The 13,355-nt window shown below is 50.0% G+C and overlaps 1 protein-coding gene across 1 annotated transcript in view; it reads left to right on the top strand.

Annotated features, from left to right (window-relative positions):
- The window catches only part of KCNK10 (potassium two pore domain channel subfamily K member 10), a 73,345-nt gene extending 60,201 nt beyond the window's left edge, over window positions 1-13,144 (top strand). The window contains exons 5-7 of the mRNA XM_069950451.1: window positions 5,817-6,003; window positions 9,864-10,006; window positions 12,524-13,144. Of these exons, the coding sequence (XP_069806552.1) occupies window positions 5,817-6,003; window positions 9,864-10,006; window positions 12,524-13,144 (951 nt within the window). The remainder of the gene's footprint in view (window positions 1-5,816; window positions 6,004-9,863; window positions 10,007-12,523) is intronic.
- Window positions 13,145-13,355: the final 211 nt, after the last annotated feature.

Genomic DNA, 13,355 nt, shown 5'->3' with positions numbered 1-13,355 from the left:
CCTTCTATGCCATGAAGCTAAGCTGCAATACGCCGTTCCCGTCTCCCATAGAGGAAATATAGCAAGAATTTACTGTGTGCAGCATTGAGCATGCTTAGCTGTGGTGGATGGAGGTAGAGAGCATGCTCATCGCTCATCTGTGGTGGATGTTGGTAGAGAGCATGCTCAGCTGTGGTGGATGGAGTTAGAGCGCATGCTCTGCTGTGGTCAATGGAAGTAGAGAGCATGCTCATCAGTGGTGGATGGTGGTAGAGAACATGCTCATCTGTGGTGGATGGTGGTAGAGAGCATGCTCAGCTGTGGTGGATGGTGGTAGAGAGCATGCTCAGCTGTGGTGGATGGAGGTAGAGAGCATGCTCAGCTGTGGTGAATGGTGGTAGAGAGCATGCTCAGCTGTGGTGGATGGAGGTAGAGAGCATGCTCATCTGTGGTGGATGGTGGTAGAGAGCATGCTCAGCTGTGGTGGATAATGGTAGAGAGCATGCTCAGCTGTGGTGGATGGTGGTAGAGAGCATGCTCAGCTGTGGTGGATGGAGGTAGAGAGCATGCTCAGCTGTGGTGAATGGTGGTAGAGAGCATGCTCAGCTGTGGTGGATGGAGGTAGAGAGCATGCTCATCTGTGGTGGATGGTGGTAGAGAGCATGCTCAGCTGTGGTGGATAATGGTAGAGAGCATGCTCAGCTGTGGTGGATGGAGTTAAGGGCGTGCTCTGCTGTAGTCAATGGAAGTAGAGAGCATGCTCAGCTGTGGTGGATGGAGGTAGAGTGTCAGGTAGAGGGGTCTGGGATGACAACAGACAGGTGCAGCCCTAGAACTGACAACCGCCCTAGCTGTCCCTACCTGCTTGCCTCGACAGCCCTAAGATGGCTGCGGACAACTGGGCGGCGATCCCTAACCTGATCCAAGTGGAAACACAAAACAGAGACAAGACTAACACACAGAAAGGGAATAGTCACAGGTCCTAGTCGGTAACAGCCGGTCAATAGAAATACAAAGTCTAGATCCAAAGAATAGTCGGGTACAAGCCAAAAGTCAGGTGATCAGGAGATCAAGTCAGAGGGAATAGCTAGCTCAAGAAGCACTAGGAAACTAGAGACTTTCACAGGCAAGGATCATGAGACATTTCATGGTACTTATGGAACCTGTAGTCCCCAGGCGTGATTGAGGCTGAGGCTCCAGGTCCTGCCCAGATACCGACAGCTGACTAGTGTGTCAGCTGTCAATCACCAATCAGCAAACACACACAGCACCTATGTGAGCAGCCAGTGAGAGAATACTTGTCACAGCTACAACAAGGAATACACATACATATACAAAGATATAGCAGATCTCCCCTACACTGCAGTCTATATGTATTATAAGAACTGAGAAGGGGATGTGGTGTTAATGTAATAATACTGGGTTCTAGTTACGAACACAAAACCTATATAGAAACAACTGAACCTCCAAAACTTGTAAACATATCAAAGAATACTTTATTAGATAAAAAGCACATACATTTAAAATTCGTACAACACAGTGAACTGCGACTGAGAAAATACGTTAAAAACCAACAGAGAAAACATACAAATGAGGGGTGCTACCGTCAGGAATAGCAGAGTAGAGTATGACAAAAACATGGGAAGCATTCTGGCTGTTATTGATGCAGAGCTGAACGCATGGCCCGAGTCCTAACATAGAGAGTGTGCTCAGCTGTGGTGGATGCCGGACAGAGAGCATGCTTTGTTATGGTGGATGGAGACAGAGAGCATGCTTTGTTATGGTGGATGGAGACAGAGAGCATGCTTTGTTATGGTGGATGGAGACAGAGAGCATGCTTTGTTATGGTGGATGGAGACAGAGAGCATGCTTTGTTATGGTGGATGGAGACAGAGAGCATGCTTTGTTATGGTGGATGGAGACAGAGAGCATGCTTTGTTATGGTGGATGGAGACAGAGAGCATGCTTTGTTATGGTGGATGGAGACAGAGAGCATGCTTTGTTATGGTGGATGGAGACAGAGAGCATGCTTTGTTATGGTGGATGCAGGTAGAAAGCATGCTAAACTGTTGTTCATGGTATTAGAGAGCATACCCAGCTGTGGTGGATGGTGGTAGAGAGCATGCTTTATTATGGTGGATGGAGGTAGAGAGCATGCTCAGCTGTGGTAGATGTAGTGTTATAGAATCCTGATAATTTACCATAGCTGGTAGGGGGGGCGTCCCTCGGCACAGTGCTGACCCAGGCTTCCTACTGGTGCCCCCTTATTAAAGACAAGCGGCCCCTAGAGTCAGCGGGGCCCCTCACTTCCAGCGGAGCCCATTACCCTAATGAGTAGAGAACTGTAGAGCGGTGTATGTATATTTCATGAGCCGATTGTGAAAGCTGTGGAGACGCGTAGCGGAGACGAGTGTGTAAATTGGGCCCCCGGTGAGTGAGTCCCAGACACGCTGACCTTATAGATGGCGACAATGAGTTATATAAAGTGTTTGTTACATCGCTGGGATACGCGGCATGAGCCTGGTGACATAGAATAGAGGTAATACCGCCATACTGAGCCAATATATATATATATATACACACATACATATTTACAGTATTTACTGAGGTTTACATGTACAAGATGCAGATGTTATCACAGGTAAATATGAGGTCACTGTGGGCGTGCTTAGATGAGAAAAGATGGAGGTGATCACATTACAGATTTATGCCTGGAATATCACAATATTAGGTACCAGCAGAGGTCATGCTCAGGTGTGTGGGTAGCAGTAGTAGAGGTCATGCTCAGGTGTGTGGGTAGCAGTAGTAGAGGTCATGCTCAGGTGTGTGGATAGCAATAGAGGTCATGCTCGTGTGTGGGTAGCAGCAGGGGTCATGCTCAGGTGTGTGGATAGCAGTAGTAGAGGTCATGCTCAGGTGTGTGGATAGCAGCAGGGGTCATGCTCAGGTGTGTGGATAGCAGCAGAGGTTGTGCTCAGGTGTGTGGATAGCAGCAGAGGTTGTGCTCAGGTGTGTGGGTAGCAGCAGGGGTCATGCTCAGCTGTGTGGGTAGCAGTAGACGTCATGCTTAGATGTGTGGATAGCAGTAGAGGTCATGCTTAGATGTGTGGATAGCAGTAGAGGTCATGCTCAGGTGTGTGGGTAGCAGTAGTAGAGGTCATGCTCAAGTGTGTGGGTAGCAGTAGTAGAGGTCATGCTCAGGGGTGTGAGTAGCAGTAGTAGAGGTCATGCTCAGGTGTGTGGGTAGCAGTAGTAGAGGTCATGCTCAGGGGTGTGGGTAGCCGTAATAGAGGTCATGCTAAGGTGTGTGGGTAGCAGTAGAGGTCATGCTCAGGTGTGTAGATAGCAGTAGAGGTCATGCTCAGGTGTGTGGTAGCAGTAGAGGTCATGCTTAGATGTGTGGGTAGCAGTAGAGGTCATGCTCAGGTGTGTGGTAGCAGTAGAGGTCATGCTTAGATGTGTAGGTAGCAGTAGAGGTCATGCTTAGATGTGTGGGTAGCAGTAGAGGTCATGCTCAGGTGTGTGGGTAGCAGCAGAGGTCATGCTCAGGTGTGTAGATACAACAGAGGTCATACAGAGTAGTTTTTAGTGGTAGGTAGTATTGGGGGGGGGTGAAGAAGCCCCCAGATGTCCTGTGTGAGATGAGTAGGTGGGCGGTGTGATCAGTGACAGACGGACGCCCCCTCCTCTGTGCCCCCCTCCCTGTTACGCTGCTGATTCACTGTCAGGGGCTTCACCGCACATTATCAAGCATCTAGACACAAGACCCCCCCCTCCAACCAGTCACCATGGAAACTGCTCTAGGATTCCGGCTCTCCCCACAGATCAGATCAGCAGATTCTCTCCTAGTGGCCTCAGGGCCCGGCAGCCGCTTAGTCACTTTACTGTTCCCGGGAGGATCCTCTGGGGCTGAACATTAATGCATCGCCCCCCTCCTGCAGCGCTCCCTCATTTGCATTCCGGCTCACTTACACGGTTTATGCAAATTATAGCGAAAAAAGGAGAAGAGAGAAAAATGCGCAATAATAACGAAGGCGGCAAAACGCAGCGAATACGTGACCGCAGGAAGCAGTGTGTGTGATGCTGGGAGGGGGAGAGCCGGATGAAAGTTATAGTCACCTCTGTCAGTATAGGGCTGTCTGACCCTGTCACCCCCTGCTGCTTCAGTGTCTTATACACAGCATCCTCTGCTATCAGTATAGGGCTGTCTGTTCTCTGTCACCCCCTGCTGCTCCAGTCTCTTATACACAGCATCCTCTGTTATCAGTATAGGGCTGTCTGTCCCCTGTCACCCCCTGCTGCTCCAGTCTCTTATACACAGCATCCTCTGCTATCAGTATAGGGCTGTCTCCCCCCCCCCCCCGCTGCTTCAGTGTCTTATACAGAGCATCCTCTGCTATCAGTATAGGGCTGTCTGTCCCTGTCACCTCCTGCTGCTCCAGTCTCTTATACAGAGCATCCTCTGCTATCAGTATAGGGCTGTCTGTCCCTGTCACCCCCTGCCGCTTCAGTGTCTTATACGCAGAATCCTCTGCTATCAGTATAGGGCTGTCTGTCCTCCTGTCACCCCCTGCTGCTTTAGTGTCTTATACACAGCATCCTCTGCTGTCAGTATTGGGCTGTCTGTCCCCATGTCTCTCCCTGCCGCTTCAGTGTCTTATACACAGCATCCTCTGCTATCAGTATAGGGCTGTCTGTCCCTGTCACCCCCTGCCGCTTCAGTGTCTTATACGCAGAATCCTCTGCTATCAGTATAGGGCTGTCTGTCCTCCTGTCACCCCCTGCTGCTTTAGTGTCTTATACAAAGCATCCTCTGCTGTCAGTATAGGGCTGTCTGCCCCCCTGTCACCCCCTGCCGCTTCAGTGTCTTATACACAGAATCCTCTGCTATCAGTATATGGCTGTCTGTCCTCCTGTCACCCCCTGCTGCTTTAGTGTCTTATACACAGCATCCTCTGCTATCAGTATAGGGCTGTCTGTCCCTGTCACCCCCTGCCGCTTCAGTGTCTTATACACAGCATTCTCTGCTATCAGTATAGGGCCATCTGTCCTCCTGTCACCCCCTGCTGCTTTAGTGTCTTATACAAAGCATCCTCTGCTATCAGTATAGGGCTGTCTGTCCCTGTCACCTCCTGCTGCTCCAGTCTCTTATACAAAGCATCCTTTGCTATCAGTATAGGGCTGTCTGTCCCTGTCACCCCCTGCCGCTTCAGTGTCTTATACACAGCATTCTCTGCTATCAGTATAGGGCCATCTCTCCTCCTGTCACCCCCTGCTGCTTTAGTGTCTTATACAAAGCATCCTCTGCAATCAGTATAGGGCTGTCTGCCCCCCTGTCACCCCCTGCCGCTTCAGTGTCTTATACACAGAATCCTCTGCTATCAGTATAGGGCTGTCTGTCCCTGTCACCTCCTGCTGCTCCAGTCTCTTATACAAAGCATCCTCTGCTATCAGTATAGGGCTGTCTTCCCCCTCTGCTGCTTCAGTGTCTTATACAGAGCATCCTCTGCAATCAGTATAGGGATGTCTGTCCCCATGTAACCCCTGCTGCCTCAGTGTCTTATACAGAGCATCCTCTGCTATCAGTATAGGGATGTCTGTCCCCATGTAACCCCTGCTGCTTCAGTGTCTTATACAGAGCATCCTCTGCTATCAGTATAGGGATGTCTGCCCCCTGCTGCCTCAGTGTCTTATACAGAGCATTCTCTGCATGTATGTAAATCTATATGAACCCCAGTGACCCCAGTGCATTATGGGACGCCGTCTTTCTCTCTCTAATAAGTGTTAGCCGACACATTGTATCCAGTCAATCTAACAAGGCGTCTTTGTTTCAGAAGAGGAAGCAGGTGAGCCAGACCAAGATCCGGGTCATCTCCACCATCTTGTTCATCGTGGCCGGGTGTCTGGTGTTTGTCACCATCCCGGCCGTCATCTTCAAGCAGATCGAAGGATGGACGGAGCTGGAGTCCATCTACTTTGTGGTTGTTACACTCACAACGGTCGGCTTCGGGGACTACGTGGCAGGTAGGCGATAATGTGTGATAATATCTGCAAAAACGTGTATCTAAGTCTATGATGTGTGATACCGTCTGCTAAACCAATGTATCCAAGCCTATGATGTGTGATACCTACCGTCTGCTAAACTGCTGTATCTAAGCCTATGATGTGTGATACTTACCGTCTGCTAAACTGCTGTATCTAAGCCTATGATGTGTGATACCGTCTGCCAAATTGCTGTATCTAAGCCTATGATGTGTGATACAGTCTGCTAAACAGTTGTGTCTAAGCCTATGATGTGTTATACCGTCTGCCAAACTGCTGTATCTAAGCCTATGATGTGTGATACCGTCTGCTAAACTGCTGTATCTAAGCCTATGATGTGTGATACCGTCTGCTAAACTGCTGTATCTAAGCCTATCATGTGTGATACCATCTGCTAAACTGCTGTGCCTCATGGTGCGTTTACACAGACAGATTTATCTGACAGATTTTTAAAGCCAAAGCCAGGACTAGACTATAAACAGGGATCAGGTCATAAAAGGAAAGACTGAGATTTCTCATCTTTTCAAATCCATTTCTGGCTTTGGCTTCAAAAATCTGTCAGATAATTCTTTCTGTGTAAATGCACCATAAGCCTATGATGTATGATACCGTCTGCTAAACTGCTGTATCTAATTCCATCATGTGTGATACTGGTTGCTGAGTATCTAATCCCATCATGTGTGATACTGTCTGTGAGAAGCACTACATCCTCCATCATGCACTGCTGGGGCCTCCCTTGTTTTCACACAGTATACTGGCCGTAATTTGCCATTAAATGACGGCCATCCACTTCATCTCAACACTGGTGAACATAGTCTGTCTGTGTTTCCAATCCACTCCTGGTTTTGCTTGCAAAATACTGAGCAATAATCCTGTGTGTGAACAGGGCCTGAACCTGCACAGAATCTGAGGTCTCTGTATATTGCTGCTGATTATAAAGCTTCCAGTGATTTCTATGGGAGAATCCGCACAGGCAGATGATGTGGATGAAGCCTCTGTGAGCTGAATGATCTGAATTCCCATAGACGTCATCCGGATTTTGTAAAACAAGTTAATTTGAACTTGGAAATCAGTGCAGATTTCATCCATGTGCTCGGCCTCGTCTTTGTGTGCTTGGCCTCCATCGTCTCTTTGTGCTCGGCCTCCCTCGTCTCTTTGTGCTTTGCCTCCGTTGTCTCTTTGTGCTCGGCCTCCCTCGTCTTTTTGTGCTCGGCCTCCCTCGTCTTTTTGTGTTCGGCCTCCCTCGTCTTTTTGTGCTCGGCCTCCCTCGTCTTTGTGTGCTCGGCCTCCCTCGTCTCTTTGTGCTCGGCCTCCCTCGTCTTTTTGTGCTCGGCCTCCCTCGTCTTTTTGTGTTCGGCCTCCCTCGTCTTTTTGTGCTCGGCCTCCCTCGTCTCTTTGTGCTCGGCCTCCCTCGTCTCTTTGTGCTCGGCCTCCCTCGTCTCTTTGTGCTCGGCCTCGTCTTTGTGTGCTCGGCCTCTGTCGTGTCTTTGTGCTTTGCCTCCGCTGTCTCTTTGTGCTCGGCCTCCCTCGTCTTTTTGTGCTCGGCCTCCCTCGTCTTTTTGTGTTCGGCCTCCCTCGTCTTTTTGTGCTCGGCCTTCCTAGTCTCTTTGTGCTCGGCCTCCCTCCTCTTTTTGTGCTCGGCCTCCCTCGTCTCTTTGTGCTCGGCCTCCCTCGTCTATTTGTGCTCGGCCTCCCTCGTCTCTTTGTGCTCGGCCTCCCTCGTCTCTTTGTGCTCGGCCTCCCTCGTCTCTTTGTGCTCGGCCTCGTCTTTGTGTGCTCGGCCTCGTCTTTGTGTGCTCGGCCTCTGTCGTGTCTTTGTGCTCGGCCTCCCTCGTCTTTGTGTGCTCGGCCTCCCTCGTCTTTGTGTGCTCGGCCTCCCTCGTCTTTTTGTGCTCGGCCTCCGTCATCTCTTTGTGCTCGGCCTCCGTCGTCTCTTTGTGCTCGGCCTCCCTCGTCTTTTTGTGCTCGGCCTTCCTCGTCTCTTTGTGCTCGGCCTCCCTCGTCTCTTTGTGCTCGGCCTCCCTCGTCTCTTTGTGCTCGGCCTCCCTCGTCTCTTTGTGCTCATGTCTCTGCCACTGTCCATACAGTAAAGGGTTAAGAGCGCCTTCCATCCCCCCATCTCTCAGCAGTTGCCCCTTCATCTCCCGCTATAATTTTCCTGTGATCTCATCCTTATAAATTATACATGAGGCATGTGAGTGGCTGGGGGGGGGTTAATAATCGGGCGACCACTACGGGGGTCTCTATATAACTGAGGTCACAAAGACAATAACGAAAGGCTGAGATACAGAGATACTGTAAGGGATGCATCTCCAGATGTCTGACAGAGTGTATGGACAAGCACAGTGTGAACAGGGCGGAATTACACGTCCTGTATTGCTGTGTGTCTCTGGTATCTCCTTTCTACAGTATAGTGTGATACTACATGTCCTGTACTGCTGTGTCTCTAGTATCTCCTCTACAGTATAGTGTGATACTACATGTCCTGTACTGCTGTGTGTCTGGTATCTCCTACCTATAGTATAGTGTGATACTACATGTCCTGTACTGCTGTGTCTCTAGTATCCCCTCTCTACAGTATAGTGTGATACTACATGTCCTGTACTGCTGTGTGTCTGGTATCTCCTCTACAGTATAGTGTGATACTACATGTCCTGTACTGCTGTGTGTCTAGTATCCCCTCTACAGTATAGTGTGATACTACATGTCCTGTACTGCTGTGTGTCTAGTATCTCCTCTACAGTATAGTGTGATACTACATGTCCTATACTGCTGTGTGTCTAGTATCTTCTCCCTACAGTATAGTGTGATACTACATCTCCTGTACTGCTGTGTCTCTAGTATCTCCTAGCTACAGTATAGTGTGATACTACATGTCCTGTACTGCTGTGTGTATAGTATCTCCTCTCTACAGTATAGTGTGATACTACATGTCCTGTACTGCTGTGTGTCTCTAGTATCTCCTCTACAGTATAGTGTGATACTACATGTCCTGTACTGCTGTGTGTGTCTGGCATCTCCTCCCTGCAGTGCAGTGTGATACTACATGTCCTGTACTGCTGTGTGTCTAGTATCTCCTCCCTACAGTACAGTGTGATACTACATGTCCTGTACTGCTGTGTGTGTCTAGTATCTCCTCCCTACAGTACAGTGTGATACTACATGTCCTGTACTGCTGTTTCTGGTATCTCCTCTACAGTATTGTGTGATACTACATGTCCTGTACTGCTGTGTGTGTCTGGCATCTCCTCCCTACAGTATAGTGTGATACTACATGTCCTGTACTGCTGTGTGTCTAGTATCTCCTCCCTACAGTACAGTGTGATACTACATGTCCTGTACTGCTGTGTGTGTCTAGTATCTCCTCTACAGTATAGTGTGATACTACATGTCCTGTACTGCTGTGTGTCTCTAGTATCTCCTCTACAGTATAGTGTGATACTACATGTCCTGTACTGCTGTGTGTGTCTGGCATCTCCCCCCTACAGTATAGTGTGATACTACATGTCCTGTACTGCTGTGTCTGGTATCTCCTCCATACAGTATAATGTGATACTACATGTCCAGTACTGCTGTGTGTCTCTAGTATCTCCTCTACAGTATAGTGTGATACTACATGTCCTGTACTGCTGTGTGTGTCTGGCATCTCCCCCCTACAGTATAGTGTGATACTACATGTCCTGTACTGCTGTGTCTGGTATCTCCTCTACAGTACAGTGTGGTACTACATGTCCTGTACTGCTGTGTCTGGTATCTCCTCCATACAGTATAATGTGATACTACATGTCCTGTACAGCTGTGTGTGGTATCTCCTCTTTAATGCAGAGTGGCTTCTCTTACAGGTGGGAATAGCGGTATAATGTATCGGGAGTGGTACAAGCCTCTGGTGTGGTTCTGGATCCTGGTCGGGCTCGCCTACTTTGCGGCAGTGCTGAGTATGATCGGTGACTGGCTTCGAGTCATATCAAAGAAAACAAAAGAAGAGGTAAGACTGTCGCTGACTAATATTCCTGATACCTAACGCTGTACAGATTTAGCAGACCTGGAGGAAACCCACGCAAACACTCTTTGCAGATGTTGCCCTTGGTGAGATTTGAACCCAGGGGATCGACTGGATCATCACAGAATCAGGGATCATAAAAGATCAGCGAGTTCTCAGAACAGGAAGACTTTAATGTAGGTGAAAGAGGAAACATAAAGAAGATGCCACTCCTGGCCTGATCAGCACCACGAACAACAGAGGAGACTCCCAGCCTGATTAGCATCTCAGATATTGGAAGAGACCTCCCAGACCGATCAGCACCACAGATATCGGAGGAGACCTCCCAGACCGATCAGCACCACAGACAGTGTAGGAGAATGCCGGCCTGATCAGCACCATGGAAAGCAGAGGAGATCCCCCGGCCCGATCAGCACCACGGAAAGCAGAGGAGATCCCCCGGCCCGATCAGCACCACGGAAAGCAGAGGAGACTCCCAGCCTGATTAGCCCCACAGATATCGGAGGAGACCTCCCAGACCGATCAGCACCACAGACAGTGTAGGAGAATGCCGGCCTGATCAGCACCATGGAAAGCAGAGGAGATCCCCCGGCCTGATCAGCACCACGAACAGCAGAGGAGATCCCCCGGCCTGATTAGCACCACAGATATCGGAGGAGACCTCCCAGACCGATCAGCACCACGAAAAGCAGAGGAGATCCCCCGGCCTGATTAGCATCTCAGATATCGGAGGAGATCCCCCAGACCGATCAGCACCACGGAAAGCAGAGGAGATCCCCCGGCCTGATTAGCATCTCAGATATCGGAGGAGACCTCCCGGACCGATCAGCACCATGGAAAGCAGAGGAGATCCCCCGGCCTGATCAGCACCACGGAAAGCAGAGGAGATCCCCCGGCCTGATTAGCATCTCAGATATCGGAGGAGATCCCCCAGACCGATCAGCACCACGGAAAGCAGAGGAGATCCCCCGGCCTGATTAGCATCTCAGATATCGGAGGAGACCTCCCAGACCGATCAGCACCACGGAAAGCAGAGGAGATCCCCCGGCCTGATCAGCACCATGGACAGCGGAAGAGACCCCCGGACTGATCAGCGCCAGGAACATCGGAGGAGACTACCCCCACCCTGATCAGCATCACAGACATTGCAGGAGACTTCCAGTCTGACCAGCACCAAGCCTAGTGGAGAACACTCCCGGCCTGATCAGTATCACGGACAGCAGAGGGGACCCCTTCTCCGGCCTGATCAGCACCATGCACAGCAGAGGAGACCCCCAACATGATCAGTGCCAGGCACAACGGAGGAGACCCCCCAGATCGATCAGCACCACGGACAGTGGAGGAAAATGCCGGCCTGATCAGCACCACGGACAGTGTAGGAGAATGCCGGCATGATCAGCACCACGGAAAGCAGAGGAGATCCCCCGGCCTGATCAGCACCACAGACAGCGGAGGAGACCCCCGGCCTGATCAGCACCACAGACAGCGGAGGAGACCCCCGGCCTGATCAGCACCACAGACAGCGGAGGAGGATCCCATCCTTATCAGCGCCAGGGACAGTGGAGGAGACCCCCAACCTGATTAGCACCACAGACAGCGGAGGAGGATCCCGGCCTGATCAGCACCACAGACAGCGGAGGAGGATCCCATCCTTATCAGCGCCAGGGACAGTGGAGGAGACCCCCAACCTGATTAGCACCACAGACAGCGGAGGAGGATCCCGGCCTGATCAGCACCATGGACAGCGTAGCAGACATAATGCATCCTATAGGGAACTTCTGTACATGGGGATCACTTATGTCTCTGGTAGAGTATACAGGGAAGATATAGGAGTCATTACTTATGGAAGTAATGACATATCAGGTGCTGTCCGTAACTGAACCCCATGAACCCCACAACAAAGAGGCTGCCGGCTCAAAGGTGATTGCTCTATGCAGAATCCTTTATTGTCTGACCCAGAACGATTGTGAAGAGCCAGTGGATTCAACAGCACCTTAATGCAAATGCATAACTAGCACTTCATCTCCAATGAGTGACTTGTTAGGCTACAAGTATTATGGGGGCTCCACATCAAGCAATGGGGGCATTAATGCAAACTTACCAGAGGTGAGAAACCTGCTCTGATCCATCCCTATATACTATAGTCCATTAATGGGGTTATTTGGGTTTAAATAGAAAAAAAAAAAAAAAGCACATGCTACTTTCTTGTACAAACAGCCTTTGTGAGCTGCCCTCCATGTATGCTTTCTATTGTATATCCAGTCTGTGTGAGCTGCCCTCCATGTCTGCTTTCTATTCTATCTCCAGTCTGTGTGAGCTGCCCTCCATGTATGCTCTCCTCCCTATCTTCAGCCAGTGAGAGCTGTCCTCCATGTCTGCTTTCCCTCCCGACACATTTCTCTCTTTCCTCTCTGAGCAATAGTAAAGTGGTATAAATAATAATAAAGATAATTTGTTTTATTATAACAAGTTACTGATCGTCATTCTGATCTTTTCCTCTAGGTTGGAGAAATCAAGGCTCATGCTGCAGAATGGAAAGCCAACGTGACGGCCGAGTTCAGAGAGACGCGAAGACGCCTGAGCGTAGAGATCCATGACAAGCTTCAGCGGGCGGCCACCATCAGGAGCATGGAGCGCAGGCGGCTGGGGCTGGACCAGAGGGCTCACTCCCTGGACATGCTCTCTCCAGAGAAACGCTCAGTGTTTGCAGAACTAGAGAATGGCCGATTCAAGGCGTCATCCCAGGAGAGTATAAACAATAGACCCAACAATCTGAGACTGAAAGGGGCCGAGCAGTTCAACGCGTTACATGGCCAAGGCCTCTCAGAAGACAACATCATCAACAAGTTCGGCTCCAGCTCATCCAGGTTGACCAAAAGGAAAAACAAAGATCTGAAGAAAAACCTTCCGGAAGACGTACGGAAGATATATGAGAACTACAGGAAATATTCAGTGGATGAAGAGAAGAAGGAGGAGGACGACGGGGGCGATAGGATGTCCACCTCAGACACGGCCACTCTCTCGGACTTCATCCAGCACTCCATCATAGAGAACGGCTCAGTACCCTGCGAAACCAAAGATGAGGAGCACGAGAACAAAGCATTACTTGAAGAACGCAACTAAGGGGGCAAACGTGAGGATCATTGCTCTGTCATGGCACAACAAGGCTGTGGGCTGCAATGTGGGACGGACCCTTGACTTTCTCTTTCCATTCTGGAGCCCAAAGTTAGTTTGTACTTTGACTCGGCAGTAACCTTTGACCCCTTCTGTGTTGGAGGAGACAGTGGCCCCTGCGCATCGACTGCCCCCTCCAGCACAGAAGGGGTTAACATAT

Source organism: Dendropsophus ebraccatus, chromosome 13 (assembly GCF_027789765.1).
Source record: "Dendropsophus ebraccatus isolate aDenEbr1 chromosome 13, aDenEbr1.pat, whole genome shotgun sequence".
NCBI classification, from domain to species: Eukaryota; Metazoa; Chordata; class Amphibia; order Anura; family Hylidae; genus Dendropsophus; species Dendropsophus ebraccatus.
The sequence above is the reverse complement of the archived record's forward strand: the minus strand, read 5'-3'. Positions and strand labels throughout refer to the sequence as shown.